Here is a 16,944-nt window from a genome sequence, read left to right as displayed (position 1 = left end):
GAGTTAAGTACTTTTACTTTGATTATCAAAATGTTTCAGAAAATAGCAGAAATAGCCCATCTACGAGCTCACAGCGGTTGTGAGCTATTTTTTAATCTATCTTTGTGTTACAGCTTTATATAACAACTATGGCACTTATTTGTGAAAGGACATAAAATGTTGGAAGATGGAGATACAAGGTTTCTATGATGACTCACATGCTCCCATTCTGTTCATGTTGGGTGAATGGCAAGTCGATAAACAGAGGGAACACTCCATGACGGAGATGTCTGTTGAATCAAAAATAAAGGCACAATAGTTACAAATAACTAATTTCAGACTGTGTTGAAAATGCTAAAAGTAGAACATTCATTAGTTGTTAATAATTATGTTTTTAATTATTGTTTCATTGTGGTGGTTTGTGAATGGAGGCGTAGCTCAAGCACAAAACTATTGAAACAAGGTTGTTTATGAATCCTCGCTGTCGGGTAGAAACCTTGTAAGTCTGAATCCATTACTTTACAGTTCCCAAACTTGCCAGGCTGTGACCCCTCTTTTATTCCCTGAAGAAGACCTCCTAGGTCAAAACGTTGGATTCTTGTCAATAAATAAACAGCATCGTGGCTACGAGTGTGCTGCCTTTTTCTCATGTTTACTCATTTACTGCCTTAGGCCAGCACCTCACCAACTTTAGTTTGACTCGGTTCCACAGATGAATATTGTGAAAATAGCCAATATAGTAATATTTGTTTACAGTATAGTTTGTTTGTTGTATAGGGTTCCCAACCAAAGAGCACCTTCATTACACTTGTTTTCTGTCTTCCGAGCACTCTAGTCTCTAGAGACCATTCCTTTTTTATGACCATTGGTTTGTTTTCTTTGTTAAGGTATTATATTCAAATGGAAACAAATGCACACTTACGGGTGAAGACATGACCTTTTCAAAAGTGTTCGCCTGTAATGACATGCCCAAATCAGGGACGTCAGGGTTAGTATGTATGAAGATTTATTCCGTATTTATGCAGGGTTAGCCATGGCAGTGACTGGCTGTGCCCCGGCCAGTGTCCCCACGGCTTGAGGTTGCCTCTGAGTGACACTCCACAGAGAGACCAGCCGACAGCTTAACCTTTCAGTGAATATCAAAGCCTCAAGAAGAAGTTCAGTTGGAGTGGTGAGAAAGAAACACTTGGATACTGTATATATCGTTGCTGTCGGGCAGAAACCAAACCTTCTATCGCCATATGAAACCTTTTAGTGTTTCTTTGTAAATTAATGCCCTACTTGATCGTCACACAAACATAGCAGATGTACAAGCTCAAAAGGTCAAAACATTTGGTGCTGCGTTTCAAGCTTAGATCTGCTACTATTTTGGAATTTGAATCCTGAAAAGTAACAGTTACATGGATATAAGGTTTCCACCCGACAGAGACGATATAATTTTGTTCAACTAAGTAGCAAAGCTATAGCTATACCATAATGCAAAAGTACTAAAGTATTGGCTTCAAAATATACTTACGGTAATACAGTAAAGTACCAAAATGTATTTAAAGAAATACCTAAAAGCTTGTAGATTGCCTATTTTCAAATAGACAAAGTATAAATGAGGGCTTAGGGGTTTTGTAGGTTTTGTTTTTAGATTAAATAATAATAATAATAATAATTATTAGATAGATAGATGATAGACAGATAGATGTTGTGTGATTGTCTAAAAAGCAATAAAGCTGTAATGACCAGGGGGCTGAGCTGGTTGCATCAAGGTTACCGGGCAGAGTTTCATACTGCCAGCTATGTCGCATGCGGCACCGCCATGCGGCAGACGCAGAGCTAAACATTATGGGCTTGAAAGCAATGATTGCACTTCACGAGAGACTCCCTGACATATAATTTCACAAGTCAAGAGAGTGACTTAACGCTATCGCAGGGCGTGTGCGTCCAGAGAGCCATGGGAAATAAGAGCAATCTAGCTGTAGGGGGGAAGGGGGTCAAATGGATAAAAGAGCGGGCATCTGACACCCACCTTTAAATATGACTGAGCTATGACAGCTCTGCCACTTTATTTTGTCACACGTCCGGGGTTACTGCATGGGGGCCATCTCAACAGAGCAGCGGAACTATTGGAGGGTGTGGCTCTGCCGACACAGAGTTCAGAGGTCGCGGTATCGATCTCTGGCCTGTGGGTGGGGGTAAACATCTTTGATGGAGACCCATCGCCATACAAACTGTGATTTATTAACGTTTTATAACATGGATAATTTACCTCAGGGTGTACAAACCATAGACTGTAAAAACAATATGGACAAAGCGTTCTCCGGGTCTGATATGGACGTAAGATGAAGCCTGTCAGTCCTTGAATTGTAAATCTTTCTAGATCTGTTTGGGCCCAGCTGGCCATTGGCTGGCCCAGACAACGAGGCGGGACTTCCCCCCTTCTTCTTCGTTGGTTTTTATTTTGAATCGAACGGGGGTTGGCTCCCGATCATAGGCTAGCCACACTCCTCAGAATATATACTCGACTTTATGGCAATGTTTTTAATAAATGGGACCATAAATTTGTGTTTAAGAAGAGAACACTTAGGCCATCAATAAATATTTGGCGTTTAATTATTAAAAACTGGTTAAACGTGTCGCATGTTCCAGGGATTTACAGTGAACTTTGCAAATCTGTGATGTGACAAGTAAAGCTGATTCTGACCTGTGCAATATTTTCCAGTTATAATTGAAATAATTAGAGAGACTATCATCAATTGGACAAATATATCATTCTAACTTTGCAAATTACTGTAGGCTACAACATTAAGCACCTATATTCTTTTCATTTAATAGTCAGAGGACTTCATGACTTCATGACGATCCAGACCAGGAATGCTACCAGGGTCATCGTCATGAGTCCCTGCTGAAATGGGAGGGTGTTCAGCAGGTCCATGAGGAACCTGTCGTGCCTCTCCTCCCGCTCACAGTGCTTGACCTTCTGCATCAGCTCGCTGGTCTTTTGCTCCCGCTCGTGGTACTGCCCCATGCGGTGAGGTGAGTTCATTCTGCAGCTGAGTTTGGAGGAGAGTGGGTATAAAGCAGACAGCTTGCAGGGCTCTGTCAAAGACTGTAATGATCAAGCAGACAGAGATTGGGCCCAATTATACAGGTGGTGTTTTCAGGTTGTATTACATAATTTGCTCAAACCGTGACCTTGTTATGTGCCCTTCATATTATGCAAGGCTTGCTGAACGCACACACATATGGCATACCACTTATCGGCATATTTTAGCATTAGGGGAGTCAAAGTGTCCATATGTTAATTATATTCGCTTTGTGCTATCTGCTTAAGCCCTAAAAAGAATAAGGGCATACCGATTACACCTGGGTCTGACCAGCTCTTAAATGCAAAAGGCAATGTTTGATTTGACACAAGAGCAATCCGTGCGCTGCTCAGCAGTGTTGGAGCAGTGTTTGAGATGACAATCTATCCTATATTACATTTTGATACCAAGTGGGCCATGCCACATGGAATCAAGAAGCAATCAGTTAGGGTGGTTAGGGTTATGATTAGACATAGTTTTTGTGAGGTTATATAACACCGCCCTACTAGTAGTAGACAGCGCTGTAAAACGAGCGTCCCATCAGTGCCCATCGACTCCCAGGCTGTGCAAAAAAGGTAGTCCCGTAGTGTTACTGACAGACATGGAACTTTTGTTCTGCCTCAGAAAGTCATCGCATCATATTTTTAACCTCACATGAACGTATTCATTATGTATCATGAAATCACTATGAATTATGAACTCATGACCATGGATTTGAGTATTTTAGCTATTTTAGTAATTTTACAGTAAGCATCTTAATAACAGCACTTACAAACTTTACTTTAAATTTGTGAAGTAAACTATAGTATAATTATACGAAATACTATAATATAACTAGAAGTAAACTAGTAGTTATATTACATTAACTTTAAAAGAATGTTTGTGAAGTAAACTAGTAGTTAAATTACAACGTAGGCATTAATCATTGCATTAATCCAGAGTGGTTTTCAGTAAGCAAGATACATAGTCATCTATATGATCACATGTATTGATATAATATGAATTATTCATGATGAATGGGATGGAATATTTGTAATGATTGAGACTGGATCATGAGCCTTCTATCTAGCACCTCTGCTGCAGGAACACTCCATCATTGCAGTTCCTGTTTACACTGAGCGTGTGCAAACCTCCTGCAGGAGGCCGTGCCACGCCCCGTAGGTGTTCCTTCTTTATAGAGATACACAGGGACTACAAACTTCACACCCCCAAATGAGACAGCGTCCCCACTTCTGGTCCGTTAGAATGGTGTACTGCAGGCCAGCCCATATAGAAGTCAATTGAAATTCAACTGTAGTTTAGCCTACTTTTAAAATAATACGAAATTAACTGAAGACTGATTTTAATAAAAATATGTTTCCAAATGTATGAAGTGTCTTTTTTTCTCAATAGAGGATGTATTTCACATATAATTTACCACTTGAATGAGTAACCCATAATGTTAACAGAGCAGAGGGGAGACGACAGACGTCGCTTTTAAGGGACGTCACTGCCTTCACGAGGCTACGAGTGCCGACTTTGAAGATGGGATCTCAGTAGGAAAACCCCGTTATAGTGAGCGCGTTGCCATGGTGACCAGCCACGCTTGTCTGTCGCAACGCACGTCAGAGCGTGAGACGCCCACTCGGGCAGGTGATAGGCCAGGTGTATTTGCCGAATCTCATACTAGGCCAGACGGATATGATTATAGTATAAAAGCTCACTCTGAGCGCAGCAGCAGCTGGTTCACCATGAACTGACAGAGGCACGCCTCACCAGAGACTTCGGGTGGCAACAGAACTGACAGAGGCACGCCTCACGAGAGACGACGGGTGGTAAGAACTGACAGAGGCACGCCTCACGAGAGACGACGGGTGGTAAGAACTGACAGAGGCACGCCTCACGAGAGACGACGGGTGGTAAACAGAACTGACAGAGGCACGCCTCACGAGAGACTTCGGGTGGTAACAGAACTGACAGAGGCACGCCTCACGAGAGACGACGGGTGGTAAACAGAACTGACAGAGGCACGCCTCACGAGAGACTTCGGGTGGTAACAGAACTGACAGAGGCACGCCTCACCAGAGACTTCGGGTGGTAACAGAACTGACAGAGGCACGCCTCACGAGAGACTATGTGTGGTAAGAACTAACAGAGGCATGCCTCATGAGAGACTACGGGTGGTAAACACTGTCTCCCGGCCCGAGGCCACTCTGGCAGGGCGGCGGTGACTGAGGTACAATAAACAGGCTTCTCTTCACTTCGGCCCTCTAGGTTCTACGGCAAACAACGGCTCCACCGGCGAGTCCGGGTATACATGTGGTCTAACATAGAATAACACAGTTCGTTAGCTACGTCCTCTTCTCCCTGCCGGGTCCCTGGGACAGGTGTTGTGTCACTCAGGTATGATGATAACACGGGTGTGCAACTAGTGCAAAATGCTGCTGCACGCCTTCTGACAGGCACAAGAAGGCGTGACCACATATTCCCCATTTTAGCTTCACTGCACTGGCTGTTTCAGGATCAAGTTTAAGATTTTTTGTTTTTAAATCCCTTCTTGGGCTAGCACCTCCTTATATTTCAGATCTCTTAAAATTGTATGTCCCAGAAAGGTCATTGAGATCAGCAGACAAGCTCCTGCTGGAGTATCCGAAATCCAAACTGAGACTTAGGGGAGATCGTGCCTTTTCTGTAGCTGCCCCTAAACTTTGGAATGAACTCCCCCTCTCTGTAAAACTGTCCCCTCTATCCCCGTCTTAAAACACATTTTTATTCCCAAGCTTTTACCGTTGCCTGTGTGTTCGTGTGCTTATAGTCTGCCAGTTTGAAGAAGTCAACTGGTTTCCCCGTGAAATTCCTGCCTTGTCTTTCCTGCACTGCCACAACAAAGCCACAGAAATGCAGACTGTACTGCACATTGTCGATAACATTGATTGTGTCTCTTTTGAGACAAGTGATTTTCTTTTGCTTTTGAGTGGAGCTCATCACACCAGCCTGACATCTTATTTATGTATTTATTATCAGGAAATGTGGATGGCACACTATCTTGTAGTGCAAAGTAACTGAATATGTATTTACTCAACATAAAACAGCGCTTTAGCTATAGGCCTAAGCATATTATGTCCCACAAAATGTAATGTAGTTTACTGCACTACAATTACTTGACAACTATACTTACTAGTATACTTTGCCAATTTAGGTTGTTAATGCAACATTAAGTAATACATGATGATGTATAACTATATCTACCCATCAGCAAGTCATTAACACCAGCTGCAATATGAAAGTGATCAACACATAATGCATACTTATTACAATGCTATAATATGATTGTGAACACTGTTGAGTTATTTTCCAATTGGTACTGTAAGTATACAGTATTTTGATGCCAAATCTATAAAATGCATAATAACAACATGCTTTTTCATTCTGCATATCATCACTGTCAAAAACTGTTAAGGGAAATGAGGGGGGAAAATAACCTGCGTTCCAGTGCATCCAATTTAGTCAAGCTTACACTTAACCACTTTCCCTTTCACTTTCCACGTTTTTCAAAAGTGACTGAAATAACCGATCTACAAGGCCCATTCACAAGCTATAGATTGTGTATTTTCTCTAATTTATGCCATATACGAATGCCATTCATTAAATTAAATAAATAAAGTTGTAAAATATGGAGATACAAGGTTTCTGCCCGACAGCAACGGTATGAGAGGTGTGTCTGATGAGAAACAGTTGTTCATGTCATATAGACTCCGACGCTGTCAGTGTCAACATAATATTGCCGGCAGCTTTTAATTTTCCTGCACTCACAGTTCATTACAGAGACGGTGTTTTTGCCCAGAGACTAACATGCTGAATTATTCATGGGGTGTGATGTGTGTGTTCTCTCCTACCACATCTGCTTTTTGCTCCCAACAACCACCTGCATTTTAATTATCCTTCACAACCTATAGGGGACAAATGGAGAGATTTGACCTCAACCACATACTGTAAATCCCCCCCACCGATACGTTGCTGAGCGGAGAAGGCCTACCTCAGGGGGACTTCTTTTTTGTTTTCGCTCTACATTAAATATCTTCATTGAAAATAGCCGATCTAAGCTTGTAGATCGGCTATTTCCACCGTAGCCTGACCCAGCCTGTGTGCTCTCTGGTCTAGACTCTAGAGCGGCAGGTGCCGGTCAAAAACAGGCGTTGGATCCTATTGGTTCACCGTTCACACACACACACACACACACACACACACACACACACACACACACACACACACACACACACACACACACACACACACACACACACACACACACACACACACACACACACACACACACACACACACACACACACACACACACACACACACACACACACACACACACACACACACACTTCAGTCGTGAGGAGCCTGCAGGCAATGAGTTCAGTCCTGGTGAAGAAAGTAGTGCTTTTGGGTTTTCTGGTAGAGCAGGGGTCCGATTAATCTGCAACCTCTCGTTTTGCCACTTAGCAAACTGACACTCCTCAAAATAGGCCTACGTAATTAGGTTAAAAGTGAGTGGGAGAGGGGGAGAGAGAGATAGAGAGAGAGAGAGACGAGAGACCCGTGCCCCACTTTCTTCACATAGTGGCTGGTGAATTCAAATCTGCCACCATATAAGAAGCCCAGAGTAGGCCTATGGGACTATACCAGATTTTTCTGTCAGATGCCAATCCAGATTTTAGGAGAGTCATGTACAAATTCACACCGCGGTACGTGTTGTGAGATTTTAGACCTACGTTCTTCTGGTTCAATCACCGTTTTGTTTTGTTATGGCTTTCGTGTAGCTAAAGTTAGCTCATAACATTAGCTGTCGTCCATTTTTTAATTTTTTTCACATGTATCAAAATATATTGAAGATAGTAGATCTGCAAGCTCACAATGTGTCACATTGCTTGTGACACATTGTGAGCTTGTAGATATGTATGTAGGCTATTTTCAAATGGCCGGAATGTATATGGCTGAAGTGGTTAATGTATGTTTTGTTATAATAATCTGCAAAGTAACGAGTAATTAACTTTTTCGAATGATTGCAGTTAACAGTACAACATTTGCCTAAGATGTGCAGTAGAATGTAAGCTACTTGGTTGCTTTCCACCTTTGCACACTCCCAAGATCAAACTGCATGTGCCGGTGTTATGTGACGCAGACACATGTACGAAAGGCAGCAGGCAGCTGATCATTTCTTTCATATGGCATGTAGGATTTTCCTCCTTTTTAATAACGTGAACTCTGTGGCGGGTTTGTCTCCAGCACAGATCAAGGTCACAGAGTATCTTGTTAATCTGGGACGGCTCGCCTCGTGAGGCATGCCATTCATCGCTCACCTATTATGCTGGTGCTGCACGTATGCGTTTGTGTGCGCGTGAGAAGCGTGCACGGATGTGCGCACAGGTGCATTGGGCGCCAGTCACGTTTCTGCAAACACGTTGTGTGAACTGTGATGGTTTAGTGGACCCGTCTAGTGTGGCCTTCATCGTTTTTTGTGCACGCATGCACGCAACTGTGTGTGTGTGTGTGTGTGTGTATTATGTGAGGGCCAAATGTCCTCACAAATGTAGCAGAATTTAAGAAATAGATTAAATAAAAAATGGGGACATGGTGGACATTTGGCCCTCGCAAGTATAGTAACACAAGTTCATGCACGCACGCATACACTTTCAGGGACCGTTTTCTTCCCATCCCAGTGTGTGCTTACCGAGTCCTGCATTCAATTCCTCCGAGAGGTTCCAGCCTAGTTGCCTAGATTAGGGATCTGCGCCTTCAGGAGGTGCTGCTGGAATCTCTCTCTCTCTCTCCTTCAGGAGGTGCTGCTGGAATGACGCTTAACTTCTCTCTCCTTCAGGAGGTGCTGCTGGAATGACGCTTAACTTCTCCTTGGACTGGGAGAAAAGAAAAAAAAGTGAATCTCTCTCCCTCTCAAATATTGAGCCACTTGAACACATAGGACATATTCAGGGGCGAACATTTGGGGAAAATATCAGATCTGCAAGCTTGTATAGATTGGCTAAGAGATTTGGTGAGTAGAGGGATATAAAAAGATCGTATCTAGTATCGGATCGGCCCTTATTTGGTCATATCGGTATCGGCAAATATGCCAGTCTAACCACCGAGCCGACACAGGGGTAAGGGGTTAACACTATGGCAGGTACATTTGAATGAGGAGTCTGGTATAAACACAACACGAGATATATAGCTAGATAGCTTTACACTATTCCCGGTCGGTGGACTTCAAGATAAGATCTTTTATCTTTTTGTATTATTCTAAATATTATTCTCTGGTATCGGTATCAGCTAACACAGAAATTGTGGTATCGGGATCGGATCAGAAACGAAAAAATTCGGGACATCCCTAGTATCAAGTATATAGAACCATGGGGGAAACGGTCAAATAAATCCCTGATTGGCCAACCCATGGGCTCTGAAGAACCTAGTGTGAGGCCTTCATATACAGGAGAGACATCAGAGAGCTTCAACAGGGTCCGAGGTTCAGTCTGCATGTACGTGTTGAGAAACAACATCAATCACAGTTTCAGACCCACTGATGAAGCTGTAAATTATAAATTATTGAAGCCTTTACTGGTGAAGTTGGTGATCTTTAAACAAACTATGATCAAACATGCACAATACAAAGTTACAGACCAGGCACACATTAGGCTTAGGTATGGAGCTTCATCAGTTTCTACAAGAGGAAGAGGAGGCCAGACAGACAGAGTGGAGGAGGGGGCAGAAAGAGTGGCAGAAATACAGAAAGAGTGAGTGAGTGAGTGACAAAGAGAAGTATGGAGTATAGTGGAGGTTTGTGTGCGCGGTTGTTTTTGCTCGCGTCCCGTGCATGTGCGCCCGCGTGACGTGCATGTGCGTGCGCACGCGCGATCCTGCACACTTTTGCCCGTCTGAGCTTTTGTATGTGTGAGGGGGGGTGCCATTGTTATCTCGGCAGCAGATGGGGCCTGAATTGTACGTATGTCTGGTGATTAATGGAGGTGCTCGTCAACAAGACAATGCAGCCGGGATATTAATTTGTCAGTCTGGCAGGAAGCGACGACTATAATTGAAGACATGTTGTCTCAGGAAGTGAACAGAGAGGGGGTCTGATGGCCTTAACCACTTAAACACTGTTCTTAGTAAAAAATGGACCTGAGTTGCTTATTGCACATGGACCGCTATTTCCCTCTACACCAGTGGTTCTGGCTCTCAAACTTTTTTGTCTTACGTCAAACTCTGTAAATAACACCTGTAAATATTAGGTACACAAATTTGTCTATTTTTCTAAGATACAGATTCACAAGGAAAACTGGAGAGAATAGTAGTTTCCATTACAGATTGACAATAACTTCATACTTCATACATGTAACCGCTTGAAACTCAGCATCCCAATAGAGGGTACGTTGTGCGGCGTTGTGAGCTTGTAAATCGGCTATTTTTGGAGGAGGTTTGGTGATCCGGTACCAACTATAGAGGTAATATAGGGTTTAACTAGTGGTTATTCCGGGGTATACATGTTTTTATACGGTTGTATACGTTTTCTCATTATTTGTGGTGTTCATGTTTCTACAATTAGTATTTTCTCTTGCCCTGTGTATTAACTTTTGTGCTGCCTCTGGCAACTGGATTTCCTTGGCTCTACAGGATCAAGTCTTGTCTTGTTATCTTTATCCTTGATCATAAGAAACCACTAAGGTTTTCATTGGTCAGCTTAAAAAACGAAATAACAAAATATTAGTGTGTATTTAAAGTAATCATTCAACTGCAGTATACTCTTGGTATTTAGTCCGTATTAACCGGCATAATGTTCTCTGTTGCACAGCCATTGGTTGATGAGCCACCAGGGCAGGAGCAGCAGTCATTAATTAACTGCAGCTATATTGTACTTTAATATATTTACATTAACCCAGCCACATTATACTTAAATATCTTTACATTAACCCAGCCACATTAATATCTTTACACAGCCACATTAATATCTTTACAATCTACAAAAATCGAACATGAGTTTTTGTAATTTATGGCACACACACACACACACACACACACACACACACACACACACACACACACACACACACACACACACACACACACACACACACACACACACACACACACACACACACACACACACACACACACACACACACACACACACACACACACACACACACACACACACACACAGCCAATCTTGCAAACTTTGAAAGCCAATGTTAGCAAATTAGGATGGAATATGAAAACATGGCTGTAGAGACAGTGTGTAACGATTTGCGTTATTTTTTAACCTCATCAAACCCTGTACACTCAAGACACACTCCATATATGGCCAGTGCATATATATTGCCCTTTAGGTCCATTTAGGGCGACCTCGCCCTAAAGATCGCCCACAGGCGTCTTATTACTGGTATAATATGTTACACAGTAGTGTGAACAATGAATCAAATTCAGTTCTAAGATGTGACCACAATTGTGAGACACCACACAAAACCACACAGTGAGGCAATTAAGTCCAAAGTTAATGTTATTTTATTCCACTATAGAACAATCAAAGCAGAGCAGTGGTTGAGTGATATCTAACGAGCACTTCCAAACTGCAACACTTGCAAGGAACAAAGAATCACTTGCAAGGTCAGAACGTAACTCATAACATGTCTACAGTGGATTTTTAAGAAACAAACACTTTGAGGATAGAAAGAGAATAATTCAAGCTTTTCGTACAGCTGCAATGTTGGTGAGTTTGACGTTGTGTATACAATCCTTTTTTTGCCAAGTATGTAAGTATGTCAGTCATTCCTTGCAGATGATTATTTGTGTCAGAGTTCGGAAGCACTCATTACCAGTTAAAACTGAGAGTAGACTGAAGCTGATTATGATGTATCAAACTACTGTGGAGAGCCGATCAGAGCTCTATGTTTCAAAGATGAGGCTTGTGTTCCACATGAGTTGTTTCATTCCCTTAATGTTACAGGTGTGGTTCTGAAACAAATACAACAAATACACAAATCAAATATGCATATATCAATTTAACTAACATAAACATGACTCACTTGCTTTTCCAATGGACGCACACATGAACAGAAAAGGCTCAACACTGCACACCAAACTTTTCTCTACTAGAGCTGTGGTCCAGCTGCCTTACATAGCAATCAGTGAGTTCTGTCCTATAATGCTAATTGGCCCCACCTGGAGGGCCTTTTCAACACCAGTAGAACAACCACCTGCTGCCTCCTGCATTATGTGCAAATTCAAAACAGTATCCATTGATGAGGGCAACACAAAATGACATGAGTAGGTCCATATTGCCTGAAAATATTACATGTGTAGTTAAACGGATCTCTGAGTAAAAAAATGAAACGTGCAAAGTGTTACAACCATGGCGGCTCTCCCTTTTTCCACCACTGGTAGTTACACCCCCATGGTGGACAGCCCGCTGGGCAAGCTAGCACATTGATCAGTGCAGCACACTGCCTCAACATGTTTTAATGAGAGCAGCTCAATATCCACAATGTTCTCACTGGGTGTGGAGCAGTGCTTCTCAAAGTGGGGTCCGGGCGGGGAACCCCGGGGATCCTTGAGGGAGGTCCCAGGGGGTAAGAAAAAGAAAACTGCCAGCACTCAATAAGTGTCCATTTTCCCCCACATTGGTTTATTTGGATGCTTTTCAACCAAATGGGTCTTCCTCAGCATTGGGGGGGGGGGGGTACCTTTTAAAATGAGAGTACCTTTTTTCACCAGTGTATACTGTGTGTACAAAGGCTGAAGGTCATTTGAGATGCTTGAAAAAAATGCTCTTTAAGGCTCTCTCTCTCTGTCTCTCTGTCTCTCTCTCTCTCTCTCTCTGTTTTTTATGCAAGCCACAACCTTTCTCAATTAAGAGGAAACGCAGCACTTTTCTGCAGGTAATGATCCATGATGTGGCTAACTTCCCGCTTGTGCGTGCGTGCGTGCGTGTGTGCGTGCGTGGCATTGTTCCCACACATGAGGTGAAATCCGTTCCACCAGGACTGATGGTAAATGCTGAGTTATAGCCGTGCAACCGAAAACAGCAGATCTACAACACAGTGCGGTGCGTTCTGAGCTTGGCTATTTGGGTGCTTGACATCACTGGCATCACTAAGTATAAACGCTGCAGGACGGAGGCAGCTGCCTGGTAAATGGTGATGATAATTGGCATAACCGTAAATATGGCGATCAGGGGAGCGACGGTAAAATGCCTCGCAAATATCGTGAGAGCAGTTTTGTGTTGCCCTCATCAAGTGGGAAGTAAGTAAGCAGGGTACTTTTTCAGCAAAATGTGATAATACATAGAGTATATCCTCACACAGATGTTTTGTAGCCTACAACTGAAATGCCAATAGGGCCTACTTAAAGTCAATAATTAAAGCGATTTCAAATTTTAGAATACTATTTTAGCGAGTATAAACCAGACACACTGTTCTATGTGTCTAAAATGGCCACATAAATACATAATTTTAAGACTTTCTGTCTCATAATACCTGATGATCATGTTTACGGCACTCCGTCTTTAACTAATGTTGCAGATGATCCCCTGGAAGCCCCCTTAAGGACCCCTGGTGGTCCACTAGTCAGCCTGGCCTGTCTATTCCTGTACTTTTTATTCTCGTCTTGATTTTTTTTCTTGTTATTTTGTTTCTTTGAAATACAGTGTTCTTTTTGCAATTATCTTGCTGTCGTTCTTGCGGACATATGCCTCGCCAACTTTTCAGTGCACATGCCTGCATGAGTGAAAAGTAGGCTACAACTGCTCGTACAGTAAATTCCCATTAATACCAGGAAAGCGTTTGTGTCATTTTAGATTTTTGCGTTGGCTGCCTTCAAATATAGGCAGCAGCTACTGTATGCAAGCTCACAGCACTTCGTGCCGCGACACAATTTAATTGTCAATTTTGAATTTATTTTAAACATCTTGAAACTACTGATTTAGAGTAGCATTCGTAGCCTCAGTTCTAACATCATTATTTCCTCCTGTCGGCCCATACCTTGACATTGACCTCTGGACCTTTTCATCCAAAAGTGCATCACGTCTTCAGGGCGGAACACAGATCCTTCCCACCAAGTTGAATTTAAAAAACCCACTTTTTTACCTTGTCCTTTTACGATCCAAAAGTTATCCATTTCTCGGGGGCAGACCACTAATCCTGCTCACTGCGTTTAATTTAAATTCCAGATGGACGGACGATCAGACAAATAGGGCTACAGACCCTGAAGCATGTGCATTGAGCAGGGGCTGCCCAACTGCTGTACAAAGATGACCTGCTGCTGGTCATGATTTATTTGACTATTTTGCTTGGCTCAGTACCAGATTGAAGATCCAAATAAGGGGCTAGGGAGATTTTCTTTTTTTTATGACATCATGAATAGGTCTCATACATATAAGAATGAGCGACCTGAGTCGTAGCAATTTTATTTGAGCAATTACATTGACCAAAGTCACTTGGCTGAGGTTAGAAGACCCGGAACTATTGATGCCACGCGTGTCTGCAAAAGATGTATAAATATGCTCAAAACATTTTGCTCTCAGTTCTATTTGTGGAAAGAACATGACATATCTGATCCATAGACATTCTACTTCAGGATGGTGTCAGAATTTGCTTCGGACAGCTCTTTGTAGATCCGCTTCTGCTCCTCCCTGGACTTCTTCTCTGCCTCTTCAGTCTTCCTCTCCTCTGCGATGGGCTTCAGGTACTCTAACCGCTGTTTTCCATACAACATGCCTAGGAAGAGGGCCGACCATCTGGCCGTCTTGATGAGCGGCGACACAGCAACCGGAGGAACCATAATGCTACTTTATGAAAGTTAACTCCCAGAAATCTCTCACCAACACCACTGTGGAATGGATCAATCACTACTCACTACTATAGGTTTTGCTTACATTATATGAATTGGTAGAGCAGAACAAACATCACACAAAAGCTCTGTTGTCATATGTATGACCTCATACTGATGATGTCATTGTTGTCCAAACAGCGGGATGATGGATCTGAAATTACGAATTCAGGGTTGTGCAGTAGACGCGCTGTGATTGGCCAGTCGCTGTGATTGACAGCCTGAACCTAACCCTAACCTTAACCTCAGCAAAACTATACCTAAACCTAACCATAACCCTAACCTTAACCTCAGTAAAACTATACCTAACCTTAACCTCAGTAAAACTATACCTAAACCTAACCATAACGCTAACCTTAACCTCAGTAAAACTATACCTAACCTTAACCTCAGTCCTTGGGCGTGGTTATAAGCACAACCCGTGTAGGAATTCGTCTCACCCCCAAAAGGCATATTGTGACCAAATATGACATTGACAACATGTGACTTGACGGCTACTCCATTATTCCATATATGGAGACATTTGTAGAGAACCGCTGATCTGACCAATTTCGCTATTATTTATTGTTTGGTCTTTATTTGCACACTCTCAGGGTTACGGACCTGTCCATTCATTCGGTTCCTAACTAGCATCGGTCATTTAGCTGGGGACCTCATCAAGGACCTGCAGGATTCCTCAGACCCCACTTTGAGAACCACTGATTTATTAGACTGTGGTCTTGGCTCCGTAGCAACAATCACAGAGGACCTCGCCCTTCATGTTGTGCTGGTCTCTGATCAGATTTGATGATACCAGTGACGTAGACTCCGTGGGGGTGGCGGCGCTCGAGCCCCCATGAGGAATTAGACCTGAATACATCATTACTCTATGGCAGTGATACTCAACCTCAGGCCCGCGGGCCACATCAGGCCCGCGGGACCATTATGACTGGCCCACCAATGAAAAAAAAAAAAAAAGAATAAAAAAAAATCTGGAAAATGAAATAAAAATAAATAAATCTGAATGAAGTTATCTTTAATTACATTATTATAAGTAATACTATTAGAGTTGTACTATTACTCGAACGATGTAATGCAATGCAATGCAAATGAAAGACATATACTGTGTATCCCTATTCCCTGACATAATTTTATAGCTAAACGGACAGAATTCAAATTTATTTGAATGATGAAACCCAGCTGCCATTAATAGTTGGAAATGGAAATGGAAATTGTGGAAATTGCGGAAATGGAAATTGCGGAAATTGTAATTGCGGAAATTGCGGAAATGGTGGAAATGGAAATTGCGGAAATGCGGAAATGGAAATTGCGGAAATGGTAATTGCGGAAATGGTGGAAATTGCGGAAATGGAAATTGAGGAAATTGCGGAAATGGAAATTGAGGAAATTGCGGAAATTGCTCTTCACTTATAGCTATCTATTTTCAGGTAGATTGTTTTATTTTACTCAGTCAGCCATATCACTACTCATTTTTTTTCATGAAAAAGGTCATAGCTGGGTAATCTATTTTCAGGCAAATTGTGTTTATTGTATTTTAGTATAGTTAATATGGGATCCCCAGCAAAAGTAGTTAATATAGCATCACAATCATTTTAAAGAGTTTATACATTAATGTTGGCTATGGGTCCACAAAAAACGTTTCAGATCACACACCTGCACATAGTAAGGTCATTCTCAGATCTTTGAATCCTTCACAAGCTGGCTCAGAGGATAACGGGGGACAGAAATACAGGCAAAAAGGCTGCCATACTCCAAGGGTGTATATGTGCTGCAAAACGTCTCAGGAGGCAGTAATTTTCTTAGATGGAAAGGTCATCTTATCAAAATCTATAAGCTTAAAAGAGAAGAGTCTCCTGATAGGCCAGAACCAGATGGAGAGAGATGTGATTTATGTGGACTTAAAATGGCAATGGGGTGTCTGAGCCTCTTTATCAAGTATAGGCACAGCATTTGTTGTATACTTTGGAAATAAATGTGGCTTTTACTTTCAATGCCGAGAACACTTGTTATTGTGAAAGCTAGACTTTGT

The 16,944-nt window shown here is 42.3% G+C and overlaps 1 protein-coding gene across 1 annotated transcript; it reads right to left on the bottom strand.

Moving 5' to 3' along the window:
* Positions 1-14,654: 14,654 nt before the first annotated feature.
* Positions 14,655-14,867, bottom strand: LOC308323923 (ATP synthase subunit e, mitochondrial-like; the record flags this gene model as incomplete). The annotated part of the gene is made up of 1 exon (XM_080775787.1): positions 14,655-14,867. The coding sequence occupies one exon, from the start codon at positions 14,865-14,867 to the stop codon at positions 14,655-14,657; it is 213 nt and encodes a 70-aa protein (XP_080631913.1).
* Between the last annotated feature and the right edge of the window lie 2,077 nt (positions 14,868-16,944).

This window comes from Protomyctophum bolini (genome assembly GCF_963924005.1).
Source record: "Protomyctophum bolini genome assembly, chromosome: 11".
Lineage (NCBI taxonomy): Eukaryota > Metazoa > Chordata > Actinopteri > Myctophiformes > Myctophidae > Protomyctophum > Protomyctophum bolini.
This window is presented reverse-complemented; position numbering and strand designations above follow the sequence as displayed.